Below are 27435 nucleotides of genomic sequence, written 5' to 3' on the forward strand. Positions count from 1 at the left end.
CGAGTTTTCACCCTGACAACCGGATTTATCGTAGAATGAAAATTGACTGTAAAGTGACTCAATAACGTACCCTGGTCCAGAATTATAATTTATGTTTACCTCATTCGAATGCTAGTTCTTTGACAAAAAACAATTGCGCCGCGACTTTCCAAATTTTTTTTTTAAATTACAGGTTTCAGAGTTCCCTGGACCCCAAACGACTGCATTAGGCTGCTTTACAGGAACCGACTTGAAGAATTGCCTTGCTTACTTAGATGAACGAAAATATTTTCAATATGGCCTGCTACACCGGAAGTAGGCACTGAGTCCATTATTTAAAGTTTTGTTAGCACCGTGGCTATATGTATAGCGGTGCCCCCTAAACACGGGTCCGGGTCTCCCAGGGGCCAGGGCCCGTAATGTTTGCGCCTCTGTTGCATACGGTATAAAGAAAAAAGAAGTAATCATCAATAAAGCCATCGCATCAGCGATTAGTTCAAGCGTATTTTTTATGCGTATTTAATATTTATACCATTGAATAATTTTTTTATTCAATGCTTATATCGACCCAACATGCGCTTTTAATTGCTTTTAATAACAATCACTTCATAAAGATCAAAGTTAGTTCTGTAAATGCCCACAGAAGCAAATCAATTTCATAGTTATATGTCCAGACTCACTTTCTCAAGATGCTTCAGTGGTTAAAATTTCGTTGATATCTCAGTAAGTGACAAAGTTAGGATGCGCTTGGCCGAACCGGAAACTGATTCAAACTTAACGTTATTTTCTTTTACCCACCTTACATGGTAGAAAAAACCTATTGAATAAGAAAAACCACGGCCTTCTATGAGGGCTGAGTGTTGAGATCTCAAACCCTTACACGGACGGACGGATGGAATTCACGCAGGCAATGGATGTAATATGCAAAAAATAAAATTAATCGTGTTTACCGTAATATTAGCATTTATTTTTTCTTTTCTTCCGCCCCCTACATGTTGAAACCTATGAAAAAAACGCACCCTTCTACGAGGTCTGAATGTTTAGATTTGAAACTCTCAGACGGGCCGACGGACGGAATTTGCGAAGGTACAAGCTGTATTTTTTATTTTAAAAAACGCTTAAAAATCAATCATGCTTATGTAACGTTAACATTTGGTTTTTCTTTTCGTCCCCCTATGTGTTAAAAACCTACTGAATAAAAAGCTTTGTACGAGTATTGGGTTACTTAACACTAAATACACACGTTACTTGGCGGGCATTATTTCCAGCATAAAACCACTTTAACATTTCGATTTTCTCGTCGGTTAAATACATAATAAACAATTTTATAATTAACTAATTTATAAACAAGTAGGTATAAATTTAATAAACGTCAAAGGCAAATAATGAAACGTGATCGCTATTTTTTTAGGTAATTCCAAGGCATATCTGTTTTATTGAAAAATGAACCTTTCTATTTTGTAATTTCTCGGGTTTTGAAAAACAGAAAATTATAAGTACCTAATCGTATGAACAGATGCAGTATTTTTTTCTCTAAAAAAACTTCTTTAGACTTTTGCTCTAAAATAATTATAGGGGAGCTATATCGCCAATAAAGAAATTACCATTGAAATCCCTATGCTGCCTCGCGCTAGGCACCACCCTGTATAAGGAATCAAATTTATCAAAATTTATGCCAATTTTACTGTAACAAAATCCTCCAGTTCATAAAAACATCCAACATTACTGCCCAACATGCACTCTCATTATACACGCCAGGAAGGCCATAATATACCATTTCCATGGTCTGAAAAAACAATCGGTAAACGATGTGCTCCGTACATTGCTCCAAGGCTTTATTCCATTCTACCGAGCGAAATGGAAAAGATATCTATCTATCCCGCTTTCCCGAAAAAAGTTCAGGTGCGTGGATATTGGAACAGCGCTATGTACTATTTCGCGAATTGTTAATGGAATTGTTTAGTTTATTATTTTTAGTATTTTTTTTATGAAATGAAGTCAAGTTTGATTTATATTTGTTTTGTAAATGCCCCATATCCATTACATTACAAGTAGTTCAAACGACTTCGGATTTTGGAAATATTTATTTTTCTTAGTTTCCTTATGCAGGTATCTTTTGTATTCAATTATATAGTAGAAAAATAAATATATTATTATTATTATTATTATTTCCTTCTCTTAGGTGGTCTACAGGCCTTAACAATGTCAGTCAATTTTTTAAACATATGTTTAAAGCACGCGAGCGCTGAAAGTAATGCACCTACATCTGAAAAAAAGATTATGCTCTATATTCAATGTGGAATATCGAAGTAAATAACGAAAATACAAAAAAAGTGCATACCATCTTTTTTATACAAAATTTTATTATCTTTCTTTTTTTATATGAAACTTTACTTGCTGGAATGCACGGTTACCGAGATATCAGCGAAAAAGTGATTTGGTGCACCTTTTTTCCAAGATGGCGGCTCGAGCCATTGGAGTTTTGGTCCTGACTTTTAGTATGTTCGAATACAAGCCCTAATGTACCTACCTCTATACCAATTTTCAGCTTTCTTTCAATTATTTCCGCTATTTTTCCTAATTTGACTGGCCTAGAGGTCCAGGTGTTGAGCTCTCTAATCTTCAGACGGACGGAATTCACGCAGGTATAATTTTTAGTGTATTTTTGCCGATTTCTTTGTAAAAAGGTGGCTTTTCATTTCACTTTGGCTGGCTGGCTGGCTGGTAGCAAATGAGGGCTTGCAGAAAGACGAGGAGTGTACGTGCATCTACCGGTCCGTGGGGTGGGGCTATATGATGTGAAGTCGGTGGCATCCGGGCGCCATCCCCGAGCGTGGTTTATTAACGTGGTGATTTTTCAGTTTTGTTCTAACTTTTTCTACAGTTTTGGTCCAACTCGTTTTGTTTTTTTCCTAGGGGCTAAATTAAGCACCTTTTGCAAGGCGCGCGTCTTCGAGAGATAGTCGGCTTCGGGTACCCAAAAGTTACTACCTTTGCGCCGCGAATTTTGTTACGCGGTTCAAAGTGTCTTAAAGCTCGAGTCTCGGTCTCTCTTTTTCGTGTCGCCAATAGAAGCTCGAGGTATGAGAAGTACAGTGAAGTGAAAATTGAGTACTATTTTGTGGAGGTTTTTTAGCGAAACACACCAAAATGGCAGAAGCAGAAGCAGGTACCGATAAAGGAAATGTGGTAACCCCGGACAAGATCTGGCTGATGATAGAGTCAAAACTTCAAACGCGATTTACGAGCGAACGGGGCGTCGGAAGTAGGTACGGTCAAAAGAAATGCGGTAGCCTATACGACTAGCTCTTCCTGATGGTGGGATCAAAACTTCAAACGCAATTTGAAGGCGAACGAGACTCGGAGGTGGATTGGATGGATGGATGGATAACTGACTAATCGAATACTGATCTACCCCAGAAAAATGCGTTGAAGTCCCTTCACCCTAAGACCTCGATAATTTCTTATTTTAGAAAACGTTTAGAAAATTAAGCGTGTTTACGTAGGTACCATGAAAGAGTTTGGGTGAGTGCTGTTACAGGAACTCTCATAAAGCGTCAAAACAAACCTATAAAAATAAAGATCATTACGACCTAGATACCACCTCCTAGTAAATTGATTTGTCAAACAAGTAGGTATAAATTATGCACAACTCATGTGCAGATAAAGCGCATTATTTTAAACCGAAATAACTTAGTTGGGTTATAAGGTATCATGCTATCGATGTTTACTTTCTTGGCAGATGATTAATGGGGAGGTTTACACATAAACATTTAAAAGCCGCCTGGCACACATTCAAAATTCTCCGACACTCCATTTTGCAGATATTTGCACTGAAAACACCAATACATATGTCTCGTCCTGACGTTCTACTTACCGTTCATGAGTACTCTTTTCTGACACTTTGTTGTGGCTAGGTATTTGCTCCGACTTCACCATCAGTCGATCCATTTTGCCTTTAAGAGTACTTTCCTCCGACAAACCGTTTTCGAGATATTCGCTCTTAACATTTTGGCATCACCTGGATATATTTCTTGCAGACTTTTTTGAGCGAAACGCTCGCGAGCAATACTCAGCTCTGGTCGTAAACCAATACATATTTATAATGTATGCTTATGCATAATATTATGTACCTACTTATGTATGTTAAGTAAATTTTCCTTTTGGCAGTTTCATATTGGCGAATTTTTTCATCAAAATTAATATCGTACCCTTCTCATTTTATAAAACTGCTGAATTTGTCATCAGTGGCTTAACACAGATCCTAGATAGGTTGGATATACTTTTTTCTATTAAATAATAATTGGGAAAATTTGAAAAAATGCATCATGACGTCTAGTATTACATACAGGCTGTTTCACGTACATTTCTTGAAAGTACATATGTTGCATATTACCATCAGTACCTATAACTCCGTTGAGTTGAATTTCAAAGTCTTCCAAAATCATTACTTGATACTACATGAGAATGATTTACATTTTGATCACCTTTCTGCATGTTTTATTTGAATAAATCAACTTGTTTGAAGTTATTAAAATTGACCCTGTAGAAGGGCGATCAAAATTTAAATCATTGTCATGTTACATCAAGTCAATATTTTTTATTTGATTTTTGAAAATGAAATCAAATTCGTCATAAGTACAGGGGTCGAAAGAAACGCAGTCAAACGTCAAAAAGTTCGAAAAATTTTGAATAACTTTAAAACATTTGAGAAGTTCGAAATTATAATAAAATACAATGTGTTCTATTTAAAATAAGAAAACTGATATCCACATGCGGTAAAATCGGAAGTACCACAGATTTAATATCAATGAGAGCCTCAATACTTTCAAATAACGGTTTGCGTGAAACAGCCTGTATACGAAATTACGTTCGCCTGTTATCAAATTATTAGCTACTACTATTGTAGAAGAAAATGTTTCAGACAAAAATTAGGAATATTCCAAATATTCAAGCCTCTCCTTTGATCCAGTTTGCATAAAATTTGATTGTAATTGTAAGTGAGTGATACTCTTAGACCATATAGTACATGGACTGCTAATTGTAACGAAAATATGGTCAAGGACATCGCCTGGGCATGTGAGTTTCAGGGTAAACGAGTCTGTCCGAAGTTGTCCGATTAGATACGATTTCAGACTGTCAACCTATAAATTAACAAACGTCAATTAATTAATGGCCTAGATATGCAAAAAAAGCAAACCTGTTCTTATTTGTGGATTATAGAAGAGAATCAAGAGTATTTAAAGCTTCCCGTACCACGCGGTTACTATAAAAGCTACTCTTTACGCGATCCGAGTGGTGTTTACACGACTTTAGTTTACCCTGAGATTCACATACCCACGACTACAGTGCCCTCTATCCCTGACCACCCATTTTGTATTGAAAGCATAGGGCTAATAGCAGTCCATGTACTATATGGTCTAAGGTGATACTGCACATGCAAGTCTCAACATGCTTATTTGCATTCATTAGACGAGGAGGATCATCAACACTTAAAATTTCACATTAAATGGATACACTGTTTCACTTTCAGAACTGTATTCCATTTCCATCATACACCATCATGGGCATCATGTGCTTACAAAAAAATAAACCCTTAAAGTGGATCTAAAAAAGCAGCAGAGCACCTCAGCGTCACTCTACCGGGTTTGGATATTGGATTTGACCCGCTTAATGAATATATCAATGGTGGCAAGCAATGGTCCTTATACTGTTTTGTGCCAAGGATACTATATGTATCCTTGGTTTTGTGCAATGTTACTACTGCAATGTTGTATGAAAAGGATACAAACTAGCATGGTATGGGTGGCACTCCTTAGGTGCAACGTTTTCAGGTCGCATCAACAGCCGTCTGTGTGACCTAACGACAGTCGTGGTATGACTGCCAACTTTACATGCCCTCCGAAGCATGGTAGTCAAGAAGTGTTCTGTTCCACTAAAAGCCTGCAAGTTTACCCAAACTCATCCCCTGTGAGGTTAGGGTCCGAGTCTTAACCCATTAAGGCAAACTTACTAAATTATAATGATTTGGGCACTTTTTAAAAGATCGTTAAACAACTTTTGTGTGCTTGACGGAGAGTGCGTCAAGATCGCAAAGGGAAAATGTGAGAGTCCTGTGTTAAGAAAAAGATGCATAAAACAAAAGCAGGAATCCAAAACAGACCAAGGATCAATTATGCACCAATAAAAAATTGACCATAGTATTAAGAGGTCAATAAAAATTTTCCTGTGGGGATTTGAATAATTTAGTGTTTCATAATAAAGCGGCGCATACAAATATCAGTAAATTAATATGACTTTTGCACCCATGTAAGGGATTGGGGGAGAGTGTAGTAGACCTCTGACACTGATGATGCTTAAACGACACTCAACAGCACGAACGCTACATTCAAATAGTCTTCTTTTACGAAGTAGCCAAGGTACTGAAACATCTTGATGCCTTTTAACAAGCGGCGCATCTATGTGTCGGCCTCATCTAAATCTCAAGTTGCGGGTCTTTACTAATTTTCACTCAACAATTAGGCGTAAAGGACGTAAGACTGTCAAAAACGTTTTTTTAAATATCTGGTTTGAACTAGGAAGTTGTAGTTCTGTGAAGAATTTAAAACCTGGTTTACTTTAGAAAGAGAGGGTTTTTGAAAATTATCACTCAATTTAATTCAAAATATTCATATATTATTAAACTTTTAACATCTTAAAGGTCCACTTCAATACTCATATCACTAGCAGTAATTTGACGTTCCGAGGCATTCCCTACATTATCATTTGTGGTGGAATCTTCTTCAGCATTGGTAGCAATTTCAAAATCTGGTATATAATCTGGGGCATCTAAAAGATATATAATAAACAACAGAATATTCACAACAGAAAGGTTACCAGGGTATGGAGGTTGCTCCATAGATAATTGCTCTATTACATAATTAAGCATTGTAGTGCTAAATGTGTCATCTCTTCTTAAACCAAGTGCTTTATGAAACCAGTGTACGGCATCTTCAATATTGTTCATCAACGAATGCACATAAGCAATAGCCGAATATGTGCTAGCGGATTGGGGACATAAAACCAAAGCCTACAACTAATTGTTAAAATGATCATTTAAAAATCTGAATATACCTGATGATGATATTCCAAAGCATCACTATACTTCTTCAACTTTCGACAAGTATGCCCTAAATTATTCAATAAGGGTTCCCAACGTTCCGGTACAATGGAGTCTTTAATTGGTTTTACTCTGGTCAATGCATCTTGAAAATGCCTTTCGGCCATTTCAAAGCTGTTACAAAATTAAAAACTATTTTGCGAGATAAAGAAATTATCTTACTCTAAATTCTGAAATGCAATGACGCCCATTTCATGCATTACAAAGGGATCATCAGGAGCTATAATTTGCGCTTGTTGAAAAAACCGTTCAGCAAGTCGAACATTATTTGTTAGACCACACTCCAATCCGATGTATAACAAGGGCAGATGGCAGCCCTTCATTAATTGTGACGCTTTAAAATAGGCGGCCATGGCTTGATCGTGTTCATTTTCTACGGCAAAAGAATGTCCAAATGCCAGCCACGCTGGACCAAATAATCTATCTAAACTAGTCGACTTTGCTAAAAATCTTCTTGCAGAGTCTCGTTTTCCTACAAGGAAAATTTTGTGATAATGCACATAATTACTAGTTACACTTCTATTTGTTATAATACAGGGTGAACCAAAGTTAAATGGCCAAACTGCTACAGCTGATACAGGAGCTGAAAATATAGGTTGATTGAGCCTTAGAGTAAAAAATAAAGATAGAGGACGCGAACGTTTGTTTTGATCCAACATAACCAACAGTTTGACAGTTGAGAGGACGAAAGGTAAACATTAGTAACAGCACTAATTTCACAAACAGTACACCTTTTTCCCATGTCAAAGGGTGCTGATAAAGTATTAAACAATGGAATAAGTTTTAATCTATAAAATGAGCTAAAAATGCAGAAATTAAGTTTTGTAGAAATAAACAGAAATCCTCTCAACTGTCAAATCGCTACAGCGTTGCCGTCATCATGACTCACAAATTATCATAAATTAATTTCAACTTATAACTGTTTATTTTTCACAACTTTTATAAATATTTAAAAATTCATTTACATTCTTTACAAATATATGTGTTATTAATATTTCCATAAAAATCGTCTCGCGAAATGTGACAAGTTTGCTTCCTGCAATGTTTACAAAAACGACGAGATGATGGGACGTTTTGATAAGCATCAAAGCATCTCTATCTTTATTTCTTACTCTGAGGATTGAGACTAATAAAGGATGAGCAACCATATTTTGATTCTGAGTTGGCCCTGAAAGACAGAGATACACGTATCAGTCATGTGCAACCTAAAATTTCCACGATCTTCTCTGAATCAAAATTTGGTAGTTCACACCTCACATTTGTAGTGAAATTGATATTAAGACATGCAGGTTATTAAAGAAAAAACAACATTATTATGAATTACAACTAGAAAAAATCATTCCAATGAATTGTCAGTTTTAATAATGCTCTGTTGTGATTATTTTTTGTCTGACAAATGATGAAAAAGTTTCAGTCCCCTTGGGCTCAAAATAGCAATAATTTAGTTGCTTTTTAAATTTAATATCAAATATCTTGTACAACTAACTTTATCAGCATCTATAATTCATTCCTTTCTTTTCAAAAAAGCTCAAGTGTTATCATATCATGAATAATGAAGTGGGTGATCCATATTCTTATATTTGGGATGTAATATAAGTTATTTATTTATTTATCCAGTGTTATCACTTTTAAGCTAAAAGTATTTTCAGAACCCTAAATTTGACTACAGTTCTCAAAATATGGTGGTTCACTATGTATAAAAGTTCAAATTCATCAATATTGACGGTGACGTTTAATATCGATTTTAGACAATCTTCATTTTATGGTTATGTGTACTGGTGATATGTCACTTCAATAATAATAAATTGTGACAAGAGAATACCAATTTTTAGCTTGTTCCACACTTTGCACAGTGTTTGTATAAGCGATCATTAACAAAACTACAATGAGGGCATCACAATAAAAAAAGAGATTACTATCACAATCATTTATTCACAGATTCACCAGATCAACACAAGTAATGCAACTTCTGAATTCAGAAAGATTTTTTCATGTGCCTCAAAGCAAAAAGCAAGTGGATCAGATCATTTTGATATACGAACACAGTTTTGCATTCCAATCCTCCAAGTACAGGGTGTATAACAAATAAGTATGTGCCACAGCAAGTCTCTGGTGCTAAAATGACGAACTGTTTTCATTTTGAATCATTACATAAATATTTTTGAAAACAAATTACGCTTTCTAGCATTACAACTGTTTTTCCCCTACAGGATAACATAATTACATGTTAAGTTCGACGCTACAGCTTTATTTTTTAGCGCATTTTTCAAAAGGAAAATAAACGCTATTGTCAGCACTTTGTCCGTCTGAACCACACTAGTCCTCCAGTTAAGCTTTTTCGTTATGGTTTCTTTCTCATACGGTGTAGTGAACCCCGAGACCAGAAAGACAAAAGATTTTTAGATTAGTCACTTCCTTCCTAAGTTATTACTGATTTTGTGTGGTGAAAATCCGCTTTCGTCTGTGGCAAGTGACCACGTTTTTAACTTGTTTTAAATATGGATCATATGTAAAAAAAAACAAGAATCGCACAGGCTGAATTACTAAAAATGAGGCTATGAGACCAAAGCATTCTTGTCAAACTGTCTTGACGTAAGTATTTGTTAAATATTAAAGTTTCAGTAACTTTTTAAACTAGTGGTGCATATAATGAAAGAGATATAATCCAAAGTCACACAATTTTCACTTCCCTTCATAATTCTCCTTAAATAACCTTATAAATAAAAAAGAAATTACCGAATTTCAGTTCACTTCGAAAATATTTAGTACTGCCTTTGTATCTCTTACCAATTTGTTCCTCAGAGGATGGTTCAAATTCGTGGCTCACCATTGGGATGTCCATAGCGGTGACAGATACAGTGTAGGTTAAATGGGGGCAATTTTTAGCTTGTTCCACACTTGGCTCAGCATTTGCATTATTCCTGTGTGTATCAGCCAAACGGAGACAATTCGATAATAAACAAATGGGGCCGTTGTAAAAAAAAACGCTCAGACACTTAGATTAGAAGATGCACACTTTTTATACAGGGTGTATTATGAAGCAGTAGCCACCAGCATCTTTCTCACTTTAAATGTTCTGTTCTGTTCTGTTACTCAATTTTTGGATTCATCAAAATCTTCAAGATACATTTCATACACAATGCTTTGTACCTGCCTTCAACCGTTTCAGCCTCAGATTAACAATTAAGTAATCTGAGGTTTCAGCAATGTTTGGGTCAACTTACTTGTGTGATTAAAAGTATGCCGAGGATGTGCAATGCCACACTTCAACATCCAAAGTAACTCTTTGGTTAAGTTTAGAAACTTGTTTGTTTTTGTTGAGTTGAGTTTTTTCATTGACTTTCCCGAAAAGTTACTAAAAAAATTGATTTTCGGCAATCTAATTTTTGTTGTTTCTACCAACCGATTCTATATATGTTGAACGTGTATTTATGGTCATAAAATTCTGTAACAGTAATCTTATACCTATACACCCTACCTACTTAGACAACAATCCCGCATCACATACTTTTTACTGAATCAATCGACCGCAGTCTAACAATATTGAAGTAGATCGTCAGCAGTTTAAGTTTAAGGACCCCTGTTATAGAGGTTATGACAAAAAAAAAGTGGATGATAGAGAAGAGACATTTCCAAATTTTTTTCGTTTGAAAGTGTCTCCAAAATGTCTATCCCAAGATGAACGAAGCCCCAAAAAAATTCTGATATCAATGTGGTATGAACAATCCCAATATTCTGTATTCAATGTATTATAAGGTAAGTGTACAATCGATAAGATGCATATTTTGAAATACAATCGAAGGTGTATTCGATTTTCTGTTTCAGGAGTATACAGAGCGGAAGCAAAGAGTACCCTGTTTGATGTTTGGCATAAGATGGAAAAGCCGAAAAGGTCACATAATCACTAAAGCATATTAATAACTGTAAATAATCAAACGACATGAGGCGGATGGAGCTCTAAATTTTGTGCAGATTAACCTCAAACGTGTGCAGCAGTAATGGATAACAAAAAAATGTTTTTGGCTGTAATGAGGGTGCAAATTTGTTATTTTTCCAACAATGATTCAGATGACAGAAAGGTTACTTTTTAGGTTAGAATAAACATGACCATGTGATCAAATCCATTGCATTCGGTCTGCACTCTCTCATGAATGGAGTCTTTAAAGTGCACTCTTTTTACTCTCTTTTAAATAAAAAAAAACGATAGTGTCAACACTTTTTCTGGTGCAACGAACGCTTTAGAACAAAAAGAGTGATCAGAACACATAAACGAACGTACCTACCTCTAAGATATACTTGTATACAACTAAAATTGTTAATTTGGTCAATTGTTTATTTCATCAATTATGTGTCTAGTAACTGCAACATCATTCAAAATGTTACCATGAATCATATTCATTTTTTGTTGCCTTCTTAATTTTTGTATAAACTTAAATTATGTCAAGCATAGTCATAGAGTACGTTTACAAGGTGACCTACTGCCGTAGTTATACCTTCTAATTTTAGTAAAACCAGTGTTATGCGTCTTGTAGATAGTCATATAAACTGGTTTTATGAAAATTGCATTAGTTAGTCATAGTAGGTATACGTACCAATTACATAATAATAACACCCCACGGCAAACCAAGATATTGCTAGATTAGGATAGAGATCGACCAAATTATGAGCCAATGTAAACAATTCTGTAAAACATTGAATGGATAACTTTCGAAAACGTAAATCAGCATTTACTTACTGTTACTCTGCTTCAACTCCACCATACAAGATATATGTATTGGCAAACATGATGCATGATAAGGATCTTCTTTTAATATGCTCTCCGTTATCTTACTACACTGAACATAATCGCAATTATAATAAAATAATTCAGCCTGCGACACGGCCAAGTCCAAGCTTTGCTGCAAACGAACTTGTATACCATTTTCAGGCGAATCTAAAACCATTTGGTCTGATTTTGTATCTTCCACTTTATCCGTTCGTACTTCCGAATTTGGAGTGCAGTTCATTGTACTTGTCTTGGGAGTGTCAGAAATGTTGACAAATTTGCGGTGCATTACTATCAAGGACGTTTGCAGAGGTGTGTTATTGTATATTGGTTTGCACGTTTTACTAGGTATTAGGCCTACAATTGTATTATATTTTTTTAATTTGCTTTTGTATAGTGTACGCAGTACGTCTGCTTCGATTGCTGTGCATTGCTGAGATATTGGCAACGAATTTAGTAATTCTTGTTCTGCAACAAAAGAATGATGCATAAGGAGATAACTTTGTTAGTGTGCACCTTCGGCGGCCGAAAGCATGTGATAACGTATAAGTGAATCAAATGCTTCAAAACAGTACACATCACACTGCAAAGCTTGCTTATAGCATTCAGAAGCAAGTCCGCGATTGTCCATGGCTTCAAGTACTTTTCCCTTTAGTAGAAGCACAGATGACTGCACTTGCTAAAATGAATAAAATGTATAAATTTAGACATTTGGGTAGATACATACATACATATTTGGGAGTATCATCAAACATTCCCGCATCCATGGTCGTGTTACATGAAGTATTACCAGCTTGTAAAAATACCTCCAAATCCATTGAATTTAAAACTTTCAAGGCTTCATTCAATTCATTCGCTTCGAACAAACAACGAACAGTCAAATAGTTACATAAAATGTAGGTCTAGAAGTATATTTGTTTAATCTGTTTCAAATAACCAAACTCTACCTTATCCAGATTCTTTGAGCGTAAAAGGTGGGCCGCACGATGAAATTGTTTTAATAAGAACATGCACTGGGCTAACCAATAAATATCTCTAGGGTTACCTGACGTTAAAGCAACTACTTTATCTGCCCAAAATAACGCAGTGTTATAAGCGTGCTGAAAAAAAAGAAAACATTAGACACCAGCTGTATGGGTTGCCATTTGAAACTTAAAAGAAGGGGTAGTTAGGGGTAAACTGATGAGAAAGTGCCCAAACTTCATTCCTTCTCTTCATTCAAATTGACAATCCTGTTACAAAAATGATCAAAACTATCAAATGAACACCCTGTATATAGTGGTATGTACTGGATGCAGGTACAGAGCGAAATGGAATCCATCTACTATATGTCTATGTTACCTACCAGATTTAAATATGTGTGCACCAATTTTCTATAGTTATCGACGTTGATATTATCAACTGAAACAGTCTTCATTTCCATGTCTGTGTCTCCTGCCATTTTAAGTAGCATCTATTATTTTTTGAATTATCAGCAGCTAAAAGAAAAATAACTTTTAATTTTATACATTTTCTTATATTTACACAGTACTGCAAAGACTCGCCATTTTGAATACAATAAAGTCGACACTTAAAAATCAGCAGAGTTGGAGAAAAAGAGTGCAAGCTCAAGGGAGATTGATTAAAATTATATCCGGCTAATGACAAGTAGACAATCTATTTATTATACAATTTATTGAAACGAAAAAAATACCGAGGAAAATACAGATAACAATTATCAACCTAAAATTGCTACAATCAAGTAAGTGGATAGAAACGTAATATATAGTATACATAATACAGGATGGTGACTTGCGTAACGCATCATAGGGATTTCAATGTAAAATTCATAACATGCGATTATTATTAAATTATTATAAAATTCCATGGCATCACAGATTATTGAAAAAGATGGGGGTTTTATTTTTCCAATTTTTAGCTTCCTAGCATGTGCTAGGTATAACTCTCGCCAGGAAAGATTGCCGGTCACAGCACACCTTCTGTCGATTTACAATCTATGTCTTTCTTAAGATGCGAGCGACTTCCGGAATAGGATCGTGCCAATGTTGAACGAAAAGTCTTTTTGTTCAACATTGGCACGATCCTATTCCGGAAGTCGCTCACATCTTTAGAGAAAACATAAATTGTAGACCGGGATCGAGTGTTCTATGACCGGCAATCTTTCCTGGCGAGAGGTTTAGCTATTGCGATAGCCGTTTTTTGAACATTTCAAAATTTCATCAAATGTCGACGTTTTAGACCATTTTAAGCAACTTTTAAAGAATAAAATTTTTTTCCGTCTGTATGTACGTACGGTACGTACGTAGGTACGTTTGTTGGCAATTTTCTGAGAAAACGGCTCGACGGGTTTTGTTGAAAAATAACGGGCCGGATTTTTGAAAAAAAATTTTGGAGCGCCGTAACGGCATCGAACTTTTTTTTTCAAATAGCAACCTAAAATTTTTATTCTATTATTTGGAAGACCTTATTTTCCTGTGTACAACCTACAAAAAATTGGGCCGGGTTATATTATCAAAAAACGGAGAAAAAAATTGTCAAAGTCAAAAAATTGTGTTGCATATGTGCAAAACGCAACGATCTTGTTTCTGAAGCAATTTAAACGAAATTTCTATGGTAAGTCCCTTTAATAAAAGCAGCGTAATACATATGTTGGCAATTTTTGGTTTCAGCTAGGAAGCTATTCTGTCAAGAATTTGACACCTGGTTCGTCTTTATTATTCAAAAAATTGAATACTAATACGATTGATTGAGGTAAAAAATTTTTTCCTACAAAAAACCCTCGAAAAAACCTTAATACATTTTTGCTCTAAAATAATTTGGGGAGCCAATAATCGCATGTTATGAATTTTACATTGAAATCCCTGTGATGCGTTACGCAAGGCACCACCCTGTATATAAAACACCTTTCAAACAGAACATTTATATCAGTGCCATTAGATATTCAAACCGAAATGATTTAGCAAACAGTCTATTACATTCGTAGCCAGGATGTGACACCACTTCGACAATATCAATACTTTCGTGAACTTGCACTATCGCTCAGCTCAACAAAACCAGTCAGATTGAAGAGTTTGGAAAGAAGATACTTATGTAATTTTGATGGAAATCCAGATGATATACTATATACACTTAGGTACAGAAATATTATTGATAAAGATCAAAGGCAAAATGTTTAATTCAACCACAGTACCTTCACCTAACGGAATCAGGTGTCATGTACCATAGCCTCCGTGGATATTTGCAAATTTCTATATGGAAACAAATGCAGGAACCCAAAAGAGAAATAGAGTATACATGTAACATGATAATATGTATGTACCGAAAACAAATGATTTGCCACCGCCTACCGGCACCTGAAGGTTTATTTATTTTATTTATTTATTCTATTTTTGGTTTTTATTTTTAAGTGGGCGAGGTTTCAGCTAAGGCGCATATAGTAAGATGTGACTGTAAAACCAGCTGTGGTACTATGAAATGTACTTGGTAATAGCAAAGAATAGGGAGGTTTGACATTTTTGGTATTTGTTTTATTTTAACTAAAATCGAGAAATTTTGTTATTAAAAAACGATAAGAAAAAAATTGGGTGCAAAATATTGATATTTACGTCCGCCGTAAGCATTTTAAAATCAAGGGTCGGCGCGAAGCAAGTAAATGTACCTGTTGCGCGAGACTACCCCGTGTGACGTCAGTATCCAGAAACATTCGTATACTTTTATGGCGGGCAAATTTTTTTCTGATCGTTTTTTAATAACAAAATCTCTAAAAAAAATGTCGAACCTACCCACTGGTAATGAAAACTAGTTAGTGCGTCTAACTTTGATTTACCTCTACGGTGCCACAAGTAACTGCGGGTGTGGTGGCGCCATCCATTGGTAGAGAGACTGACGCGTGCGCGTACTGTGTATAACTATATTTCTGAGTTTCCCTCTACAAGATGCTAGTTTAAAAAAAAAGTCTGACGTTTGGTCTCCGGTTAACCATTGTCAACTTTGTTTTTTCTTATGGGAGTCATTTTTACTTTTTGTGTCATTTGATTTTCTCGAGGATTTTCCGATTTCCAAAATGTAAACATGACTATTTTTTAAATATTGTTAAAATATCTCCTTTTTTTGATCAGTAAACTTTATCTTTGGTAGTGTATGCTTGTAGATTCTTGCGTTTGAGGAATTAATAGCGCAATTTATATTTATATTTATGTCATCCTCTTTGATATAAATTGTACGACATTACATCTCCTGTTTGATTTCTTTTTGTACACATCCATCATTTATATCTGATTTCCTTATATTGATTTTTGGTTCATTTAGCGTAAGACATAATGTTTTTATTTAAGTTTTATTTTTTGTTTATTCATCCACCTACTATAACTATAATTTTCCACTATCGTTATCTTTAAGTAATGTAATCTAAAGGGGTTAAGTGGAAGAGCAGATGCGCGGTTTCTTTGTACCAAAGCATCTGAACTTCGCCTCATTAGATTAACGGGTAACTTGTTAATTACATGGTTATAATAATACCTAAATGCCACTCATTATTCTAATAAAGACACATTATTATTATTATTATTATTTCTCATTCAAGAATAATGATACTAATATTTTTGAAATCAGATAAAAATGCTCTATCAAATGACATAAAAAGTAACAGTGACTTCCATAAGAAAAAACAAAGTTGACGATGGTTAATAGGAGACCAAACGTCAAACATAAAATTTAAAACTAGCATCTTGTAGAAGGGAAACAAGAGGCCATAATAATGTGTCATTTATTTTGAAATATCTTTTTAAATAACTTCGGTAAAAAATAAAAACGATTTTGCAAAATTTCGTTTTTTTCAGTACTTATATCTCCGAAAGTAGTCGGAATTTTTCGAGGAATTTTTTCGGTTTCAAAACGGCATTTTGTTAAGCATAAAACCTCTTACAATTTCAGAGATCCCCAAGGTGGCCCTCGAATTTGAATTAGCCTGTATAATATACGTAATTTCAGTGATCAATAGATCATCATCTTATTTAAAAACAAAAATAAAAGCATACATAACAATAGACCTTACTTCAGTATTTTCAAAATGGCGGCAGTTTAGATAAATCAAAACCAAATAGCTAAATCTTTAAATGGCCACCATTTAAAAAATGCAGTCAGTTTTGGAATTTAAATATTTTTGTCATATTTCATTGAAATACTCGTAACATGGTTATGAATTTTTAAATAAAATATACAAAAATTCAGCCGCTATTTTTGATTTTTGACTGATTTCCTGGGCAGGATTAATGGGGACTGAAACACTACTTTGGAGCATCACCAAGTTTAGCTGGAGGAGTGATAAGAAGTCATCTCAGAAAAGAGTGGGAATCCTCCCCTGGACTAAGCCAATCCAAGAAACTGATCAGTTTCCTGAACAAAACCAGCTTGCTGCTATCGTTCAGCAGAAGTGAACCAGGGTCATATATTATAAGCCTAGTCACTGGACATTGCCGCTTGAGATAAAATGGGGCCTATGCTTCGAGGAGGAAGAGAAAGCGAAGGTGCCCGGAGTGAGGTTGTAATAGCACCTCGGCGCAGATCAGGGAAACGTAGCCGGAGAGAATCATCAGATTATTCAACAAACTGGCTCTCTCGGAGTAAGATACTGGGACACGCACAATAGATCAAAGTGAGTAGGAGTGATAGCCCAACCCAGGGGAAACAAAAATATGTTAAAATAGATAATTAAAATGCAAAAAAAAAGAAGGAAAATATTTATTCATCAAATCTGCAACATGAATTAAGTTCAGCAATCATAAAAGTATCACAATATTTTAAATTATTAGGTTATTTAATTTTAAAATTCCAATTTAGTAACAGAAAAATCAGTTTTAAGTAGCATTTATTGGAACTGTCGTAATTTCCTTAACTTGATAAAAAAAACCTTGTGTACCTATCCTTAATTTGTTACTATTACAAACAGATGAGGTTCGCTACGTACACACACACAGAAGACTTGGAAGATAATTACATAGCGAGTAAGAAGACTTTGAAGAGTATTATAAATTTCTCTTCCAGTTAATCAACTTGGCCTTACATATAAGCTTATAATGCAGTCAACATTGCAGAAAAAAGAAATAGGAGCTTTGACATTGGTTGATAACGAATTAAAAATCAAAACTACATTTGTTCTTCAAAGCTCTAAACAACAAGCAATAAGAAATAAACTGCACCAATATAAACACCGAGCGACAAGATCACTGCCGGTTAACAAGTATTCACCAAAATTTAATTATTACTGAAAACAGAATCGGACAATTCGAAACTGTTCGTCAGTTATCAATTATCGTATACACACACTGGCGGACAGCAAGTGCAAAATCATGAACTCGAATTTTGTCGCTCGTTACTAAGGGACGAATATCGACTATACATATCGATTATACAGGATGTCAGAGGACTAATATTCCCAATTTTCAGAAATGACAGAGGGCACTTAAATTTCTCGTTATTTTTTTCGTTAGCACTACTGTAAGCTGCTCCGTGGGCATATGCATGTCTCAATATTTGTAAAATAATGCATTTTCTGCCAAATAGTAAGTTATCTTAAAGATTAAATTTTAACATCCAAAATGAAAATATTGTTTTTCATAGCCTGCTTGAGACCGAGAAATTTTCGGACATTATTTTATTAATAAAAAATGTTTATTTAAGTATTTCTGAAAATTAACAATAGTTATTCTATGACACCCTGTATATTTACAGTGGGTGATACTGCTTAACAAAGATTTGTTAGAGGAGATGGTATTTTTGGAATTCAGTGGAACTAGCATCTATATAGAAAATAATGCACAATTCACTTTTGCAGTGTTTAGGGCACCCTTTGCCTATATTGCCTATATTATTATTATAGTATATTATATTGTAAATTGCCCTAGGCGTAAATAAACATTATTATTATTATATTGTTTGACCAGACAATCATAAAGAAAATGAGACATATAGTTAATTAATTTGATCAATTTTAGTGTTTCAGCTTCCTGAACACTATACTTGAGGTAAACATTTTTTGTTTGGACCACTTCACAGATAGTGACTGGTAGCATTAAAATTCTTTTAAGAGAGTTAAGAGACAATTTAAACTGTTTTCTTTTCATAAATTAGCATTTCTGGTTGCTTCATTCAATCAAACGTAGGTATTTAATTTCATCATTGCGGTACAAATTCTTTCTTACCAAAACGCGTCGTTTTAGGTAAATTTTCAAAACTGAACATTTTGACTTCAATTCCATATGTACGTTGTTCAAATTCGTAGCTAGCTATTGCGGATCTCCATCACGTTAAGTGTGACTAAAAAAACGCTTTTGAAATAATTTGTGAAAAATCTTTGAAAATAACTGATATATCACCAAAAAACTGAAAATCTCAAATAGCCTGTAGCTTCTATATCTAGCGTGCTCTGGAAGTTCTGATAACAAATTTACTTTTATTTGTCTCCTGCTCTCAACAATGGGTATCATAATTTTAAACTGTTTGAAAGAATGTAATTTGAAAATTTAATGTAGGTAACACCTACAATAATATTGGACACTTAACTGGAAAGGCTTTGTATTGTCGCTTACGTACTGTATCTATCTTTGTAGAGCCATATAAACCTATTTATTTGACAGCCATAGATAAATAAATAAAAAAAGATTTAGATCCTCTGAAAAAAGTGCCAATAAAAGATCCTTTTTTGACCGTTTAAGTAAAATAAATAATAATAAAACTTGACATTTTCAGTGAGACCTCAGTTATTCTCAAAGATTTTTCAAAACTTTCAAATGCATTTTTTAAATCATAAAAAGAGGCAACTTTGGCCCGTATAAATAAAAATAAGCAAATGCTTATACTTGCAAAATTCAAAGTAAATACTCGTAACTGCCCCTTCATACTGGTCTGTTTAGCATGGTTTAGCAGCGCTGCATTGCGTCCTGTCCTTCTGCTTAGAAGCGCTGCTAAGTCGCCCAGTGCGAAGGAGCACTTACGAGTATTTACTTTGAATTTTGCAAGTATAAGCATTTGCTTATTTTTATTCATACGGGCCATTGTCTCCATTTAACCTACACTGTATCTCTCAGCATTACGGAAATCCACAGTAAGCCACGAATTTGAAACACCCTGTACATGCTTTATTGTTTTAAATAAAGCATAAACTTAGTAAGATCGAGAGTAAGATAGTAAAAACCTCGGTAAAAACAAGGAGATTCCATTTGCAATACCAAAGTATGGCTCAATGGAAATTACTTAACAATATTTTAGCTGTAAGGAACTCTTTGAATAACCCTTGCACATCAATTTTAGGAAATCTATTCCCATTCGGTCAAACATACCATAGCTGACTGGCCTCGTCATGAGACATCATCTGTATTTTACACTTCCGAAGTATTTTTTATTATTAAATTCAATATATTGTGCGCATTCTATGTCGTTTAATGTCTGGAACCTGGTGGTGCCATTTATAACCACAAGACTGAGCTGCTACTCAAAGAAACACTACATTACGCACCCTTCAGTATAGTACCTAACTATGTAGCACCTACAGTAGCTTTAACATGAAGAATAAATAGATTCCCTACCAGGCGAAAAGATTAGTACATTCATCAATCAGCTCTCTATGTCTACTTTTGGTTTATGAGTTATGCATAAAAAATTCACTTCTGGATGGTTCATTCTCACCCTTGCCAAATAGAAATAGAATCGGTCTCGAGAAATCAAGTAGGTAGGTATATCTATGATAAGATATCAGAATATTTGAGTTCACAAATTCATCTCCTCTAGGTTTTTAAAGCGCATATTTCATAAGCATCAAATAATGCATAATAATAGACATATATCGATAGTAAATAAGTATCAAAGGCTGAAAATGTTAACCGCTTTTAAATGTTTAAATAAAATACTTACGCAAAACAAAACTTCAACATAAATCGATAACGACCTCACTGAACATAACCTCAATTTACAAAACAATCACATAGCCGTTATATGCATTGCACGAATAGGAATAAGTATGTGGGATTCGACAATGTTTTTAAGCACCTTAACGCCGAAATTTTACGTTGCTCTCACCGGTACGTCCTCGTTAATATCGGGTTTAATACTTATATTTGAATGGTGGTATTTTCGCAAATATGGTACATCATTTATTGAGCAAGTATCCCTCAATCACATTAGCCCCTGGATCGGGGGAGGTGACACCAACGAGAATGGTAATAATAGCAGTAATGGCAGCACAAATAGTCAACAAAACAATGTACCTGAATGTAAAGTGTGGCGCAATCCTCTAAATCTGTATCGTGGTGCCGAGTATCAGAGGTTCTATTGGGCTACCAATAAGGAACCCTTAACTTATTACGATATGAACTTATCCGCACAAGACCATCAAACGTTTTTTACTTGTGAAGCGGACGCAGGTAAAGCGGAGTATGAAATCATGCAAACTGCGTGGCGAGAACGAAATCCTTTAGTACGCATAAAGGCAGCACACAAAGCGTTGGAAACCAATCCAGATTGCGCACCTGCATACATACTATTAGCAGAGGAGGAGGCTACTACCATAACAGAAGCTGAAAAAATATTAAAACAGGCATTGAAAGTAAGTATTATAGATCGTAGTGGAATTGGTAAGATGTCTATGTCGATATAGATAACAGAGCAGTATCAAAATAGAAATCGACTGCCCAAATTACAAATTTATTGCTCCTTAGTGTTTAGAGTTATAGCATGATCTAAGGACTGTAGAACAAAAAGCAAATAATTTAATACTAGAATTCCAAATTGAATGGTTTTTAATTTGAGACTTACTGTATGTTCTGCTAGCTATATAATTATGTGATCAGCACTAAGCAGTAATTAGTGATGATTAAGTAAGTGCCCCAATTCGACATTCATGGGTACTTCATTTTCAGTGCAACAGCTAGATTACTATTCAGCAGAACAATTAATAAAGAATAATAAATTCAAAAGAAATTAAAAGAATTAAGTGTACTACTACTGGCTTAACTGAGGCTTTTTTTAATTTAAGTTGTTCTGTTGGATGCATGTGTGGCCAGTGTGTCCTATTTTGGTTGAGACTGCAATGTAACTCAGCTGCTTTTGGAGATAGAGACTTGCGGTTTTCGCGACTCTGTGCCACCTCATTACTCTAGCTACGTCTGTAAAATGACAAGTTTGACCTTTTGGGACGTTATCATATCTTACTATATTACCTACTAGAAAGTAGGTAGAAACCACCTAGCCCTTGAAGGTGTGCCAGACGGCCTTCAACTTGTGTTGTCTTTGGGGGGGGGAGTAAAATTTGCAGAACTTTCACCAACCAATCTGTCTCAGATTTTGCATACGTGATACGCATGCCTTCGCGCATGTCTTCGCTAGTGCCAAATCAATTCCTTGAAACCGAGGGGGGAGGGGTAAATTATCCTTCATGGTATTCTAATGAAAGATCTTGTCGAAAGGAATTGGTTTATACAAACTATAGCTTTCCTTCACAACAGCTTGGGTGGGAGGGGGTTGTTTTATAAATTGGTTTTACCTTTCATGGTATTCTAATTAAAAGTATCACCTGAAATGTTTTCTACCAACCGCCGCCCTTCTCTCTTACCCCTTATCAAAACGAGGGGAGAGGGCTGGTTTTACTTTATGGTACTACATACATAGGAGAGTACTCATCAAGGCAAAATGAATCATCTGAACCAGACATATCTATTGCTGAGGTCAAAACAAATCTCTTGAAAATGAAGTGTTGAAAGAAGGTACTTGTGAAGGGCAAGTGGAACATCTGGACGAGACAATCTACTGCTGATATCAAAAGTTTCAGTGCCAATATCTGCAGAACGGAGTGTCGGAGGAGGGTACTCTTAAAGGGGAGAAAGATCATCTACATGAGGCAGGTCTACTGCCGATGTTCGAACTGAATTGTGCATATTTCGAAAATGTTGGAGGAAAATATTGGCAAAGGGAAAAACAAGATTTTGGAGAAGGTCTCTAAGGGCCTGATTCTTCTTGCATCATACAGCCTAGATTTTGAACTCGATTTTGAATGTATGCCAGGCGGCCTGTTTATGTGTAAAGATCCCTCTCAATCATCTAGCAAGAAGGTAAACCGAGAGGTAAACCTTGGTAAATATAGCATACTACTACCCAATTATTTACTATGGTTGTTGTGAATATTGTTGACGGCATTCGTTGAGAAATTTACTTCATCGTTAATTAAAATCATGTTAAATAACGGATTTTGGGCCAGCATTTGTAGGAGCCATTGGCAAAAATTTAAATGTAGTGGAAAGTCACGTGGGAGAAGAGCTTAAACTCTTGGGATGTGGTTTTTTTCCAGACAAGCACAAATGAAATGTGAAATGTTGCAGTAATTTTTCCTCGAATTTTTCTCGTACTAGTAGCAGGATAATTTTCTACTGCATTCAGGACTGCCTCCTCGACTTCAGGAGTCCTGCTTTGCTCCTGCTAAACGAGTGGATTTCTTGAACGATCCATTTTCACATACCTAGTCGATTATGTACATTTGTGAATGTCCGTGGGTCAGGAAGTATTCGATTTTGGATAATATTGGCGTCATGTGCTCTTTTTGGGTAATGATCAAAATATGAAATTATTCGCTGACCTATGAGATACGAGGGAAAATCAAAAAATTTCAGAATGGACATATATTTTCTTAGTTAAAAAAGATACGGAAAAATGTTTATTGCAAAAGTACTTGCTGAATAATCTGCCGTTCTCAAAATTAGTCTACGAGGTCAGTTAAAAAAGTTACCGGACCTAACCTCATTTTTTAAATAGAACACTGTATTAAAAAATTGTAAAAACGTTCAAATGATTTAAAATAAAAAAAATTGTGTAAAATTTCAAATTTTGATTAAACCATTAGTTTGACCCAAAAAGAACATATAACATCCTATATTACTTTTTTGATAGCACCAACAAACTAGTCTATTCAAGTGTCGAAAATGGGACACCCTGTACCTACTTACTATACCTACAGTAGCCAAATTCATGAGCAACTGTGACGTTATTTTGCTTCTAAACTTTTCACTTTTTGTATAACCAAGTTCTCTATCATGAAGTGACTTCGATAAAATGTCGAAAATAGAGATGGCGCGGTAATCTCACCAGAAAATTTTTTGCTTTTCTCTTGCTCGTAATTCTTTACAGTTCGTGTTTCAAAAGTCATCTGGAGCTATAGAACTATTGTGATTATTTCAATAGAAATACCACCAAATGTTTTCTTAAATTCAGTGTATGGAGTAATTTGTTGCTGCCAGCGCATTGAACAAAATGGTTGCCAATTTGAGCAATGTCAACAGCATTTTAATTGTGGTTATTTATGACATTTTTGTTGTAATAAAAATATACTGTTTGCTAATTTGCTTACGATTTATGTTCCACTCAATGCGTAACGAGGATTGTTTCCATGGAATGCTACAAAATTTTGAAAAATTAGCTTCTTTAATTTTGTGTGTGAAAAATTCAATCGAAACTCAAAACTAAATTTGATATTAATATTTGAATTTAGGGCGACAACTTCTATCAAATTCAATTAAAAAAATATAATAATGCCATTTAAAAAATTTAAGTCAACTGCTAATAGCCCCAAAATAATAAATTATAACATTTTAATTATAGCCGTTTTGTAGTATTTTCACAGTTATTAATTATGGTTTTTGTTGAATTGAATTCAAACAAAAACTGTAGGCCCTACAGCTTGCGGGTTTTTTAAATTACACCCTGTATGTATAAGCATGGGTGGTATAAGCAAAAGGTGATTTACAGTGCGCCCTACGTGGTTGTCGCTTTAATTTTCTGCTCAACTAGCACTTGCTGCATATGCTCTGTGGTCCCCCAAATTTCAATCGTGTAAGAACAGTGATTTGAGGAGTGGTAAGAAATTCGTGCAGCATCTTCTCTGGCTGTTATTGATATTCTCCTGATAGCTTGTGATAGTTTCATACACAGTTGGGCCATATGCTCCATACAGGTTAAACGTGCGTCGGTTTCCAGCCCTAGAAATTTTACAGGGTCGGTTTTTGCCACTTATCCATGGCATACTTGATTTTCTTGGTTTTATCCTGGTTTACTATAAGCCCATTTTCGTTGGAACTGCGACAGATGTTGTGGCTCGTAACTTTAGTTCCAATGCGACATGGTCTCAGTCGTTTACTGTCAGTGTTGTATCATCAGCATGTAGGACTACGTGAGCAGGTAGGTGTTTCAGGAGGTTATTCATGTAAACTATGAAGAACACTTGTCTGCAAAATAGATCGATACTTCTCTTGTTATTTTTAGCCAACTGCTTAGGTTTCCTTTTAGGTACATAGCTTGGCTTCTGTTCTCATGATACGATTTTAGCAACTTTAGGGCGACTTCTCGAATTCCATACATTTCCACTTTTTCCAAGAATTTGGCATGGACATCAGGTCGAAAGCTTATTGTAGATCGCACATTTGCAAAATACATTTCCTGCGTTCATTTAGTGCTTACAGATGTATTCCATCAGTCATCGCATGGTATTGGTAGTACCAAGGTGCTCTCTAAATCTAAATCTGTCATGTGCCACTTTGCCAGTATTATTATTATGTACCTACCTTTTATTTAATCTTTTAATGTAGACATGTAAAAATAAAAGAGCAATCTATTCCGAATTGGGCATTACATTAACACATAATTAATACCTAATTGATTATTATTGATTACTTGGCATATGTAGGTCACTTGAAAAATAACAAACATAAAATTTTGAATTGTGGACATAAGTAGCATGCATTTAATTAGCCACTAATATTGTTAGGCTGAGTACATATGTAACTGACAACTCTAATAATAACAGATCAATAAATTTCCAATGAAGGTACTAAATTAGCATTTAATCATACACTTATGTCGATTTTCCTTCTGTACTTGCTACATGGACATGTATTTCAAGTATTATTAAAAGTAGCAGATCAATTTTAATTTGACAAATTGTTCACCACTGTTTTGGTTGGGGACACATAATTGATTCCCTCTTTAACAGTACAATTCTTAAAGTAACCGAGAAAGTAACATTGCAATAGAAGATAATATTATTTCTAGGTAGCAGAAACTAACTACAGAAAAACGCAACAAGTCCAACACCAAGGATCTCTTATGGAAGCGCAGCATAGACGAGATACAAACGTATTAATTTATATAAAAAGAAGACTGGCAATGTGTGCGAGGAAGTTGGGAAAACTGAAAGAGGCGGTGAAAATGTTTCGCGATTTAACTAAAGAGGTGCCACCAATTATGAACGTGTTAAACATCCACGAGAACTTGATAGAAGCACTACTCGAAATGCAAGCATATGCGGATGTCCAAGCGGTTTTAGCTAAATATGATGATATTTCATTACCAAAGTCGGCTACAATATGCTACACCGCTGCATTATTAAAAGCGAGATTAGTTGCTGATAAATTCTCACCGGACATCGCTAGTAAAAGAGGTCTGACGACAGCAGAAATGGCAGCGGTGGAAGCAATACATCGTGCCGTAGAGTTTAATCCACATGTACCCAAGTATTTGTTGGAAACAAAACCTTTGATATTACCACCTGAACATGTTCTCAAGCGAGGTGACTCCGAAGCCATCGCTTACACTTTCTTCCACTTGGCACACTGGAAAAATATGGAAGGAGCGTTAAACTTACTGCACTGTACGTGGGAGGGCACATTTAGAATGTTACCGTATCCATTAGAAAGGGGGCACCTATTTTATCCATACCCTACTTGTACAGAATGCGCCGACAGGGAATTATTGCCAGCGTTTCACGAAGTTTCGGTGTATCCTAAAAAAGAATTGCCATTTTTTATTATATTTACTGCGGGTTTATGTTCGTTTACAGCTCTACTGGCGCTTTTAACTCACCAGTACCCGGAACCAATGGGTTGTGTCGCAAAATCAGTATTAAATTGGCTCTCTTTACCTGTATATTACATTTATGAAAAAGTGGAAGGTATGTTGCCTTCCAATTTACTACAGCAGTTATCAAGAATATAATTCTCAGCATTTATATTGGAGAAGTAAAGGACACATTTATTTTTCTCATCATTTACCAATTCTACTTTAAAAGTTTTAGTTGGTTTATGTTTTTAAACTGAATTGTGATAAATAAAATGTAACAAAAATGTTTGTTTTTATTCAAATTTTTTAATAAAACATTATTTGTATGTATTTCTTATTGAACTTATATCCTCAAAATAAGTGAATCAACGTCTACCCATTAGTGACTAACATTGCACATTGAAAGGTTTTTTGTGACATCCATCACTTTCCAAAGGAACAAAGTTTTCAAACGTGTGAATACACCTAGCCAAGATTTACACAGTAAAAATTGGCATTCACTGTTTACGAAACTTCAACAGAACATAAAACATTTTTACTAAATGGGCCCAATGGAACACCCTTTATATATTATAGAGTTTGAAAGAAAGTGAGAGAGTGCAATAAATGTTTGCTGCAGAATCACACTCAAATAATTGAAGCGCATATTGCAAGATATCTA

The 27435-nt window shown here is 35.1% G+C and overlaps 2 protein-coding genes across 2 annotated transcripts; one reads left to right on the forward strand and one right to left on the reverse strand.

The window, feature by feature from the left end:
• Positions 1-6632: 6632 nt before the first annotated feature.
• LOC116163473 (cell division cycle protein 16 homolog) lies at positions 6633-20946 on the reverse strand. The gene is made up of 11 exons (XM_031477406.1): positions 20811-20946; positions 13249-13381; positions 12851-13003; positions 12635-12805; positions 12420-12582; positions 11874-12371; positions 11731-11820; positions 7301-7610; positions 7093-7252; positions 6856-7048; positions 6633-6807 (listed from the first exon to the last, which is right to left on the reverse strand). The coding sequence occupies exons 2-11, from the start codon at positions 13354-13356 to the stop codon at positions 6674-6676; spliced, it is 1980 nt and encodes a 659-aa protein (XP_031333266.1). The 5' UTR covers positions 13357-13381; positions 20811-20946; the 3' UTR covers positions 6633-6673.
• Positions 20886-27104, forward strand: LOC116163474 (protein ST7 homolog). The gene is made up of 2 exons (XM_031477407.1): positions 20886-21501; positions 25989-27104. Exons 1-2 carry the CDS (start codon positions 20917-20919, stop codon positions 26928-26930), a joined length of 1527 nt encoding a protein of 508 aa, XP_031333267.1. The 5' UTR covers positions 20886-20916; the 3' UTR covers positions 26931-27104.
• The last annotated feature ends 331 nt before the right edge of the window (positions 27105-27435 follow it).

Source organism: Photinus pyralis, unplaced genomic scaffold (genome assembly GCF_008802855.1).
Source record: "Photinus pyralis isolate 1611_PpyrPB1 unplaced genomic scaffold, Ppyr1.3 Ppyr1.4_LG2, whole genome shotgun sequence".
NCBI classification, from domain to species: domain Eukaryota; kingdom Metazoa; phylum Arthropoda; class Insecta; order Coleoptera; family Lampyridae; genus Photinus; species Photinus pyralis.

What these genes read in the sequence shown, in the direction of transcription:
- LOC116163473 (XM_031477406.1), bottom strand. Translation starts at nt 13,356, where the DNA reads ATGCTACTTAAAATGGCAGGAGACACAGACATGGAAATGAAGACTGTT. An exon ending in CATGCTTTCGGCCGCCGAAG is followed by an intron (nt 12,372 to 12,419) that starts GTGCACACTAAC and finishes CTTTTGTTGCAG; the next exon opens with AACAAGAATTACTAAATTCG. An exon ending in ATTGCATTTCAGAATTTAGA is followed by an intron (nt 7,253 to 7,300) that starts GTAAGATAATTT and finishes ATTTTGTAACAG; the next exon opens with CTTTGAAATGGCCGAAAGGC.
- LOC116163474 (XM_031477407.1), top strand. Translation starts at nt 20,917, where the DNA reads ATGTGGGATTCGACAATGTTTTTAAGCACCTTAACGCCGAAATTTTAC. An exon ending in TATTAAAACAGGCATTGAAA is followed by an intron (nt 21,502 to 25,988) that starts GTAAGTATTATA and finishes TATTATTTCTAG; the next exon opens with GTAGCAGAAACTAACTACAG.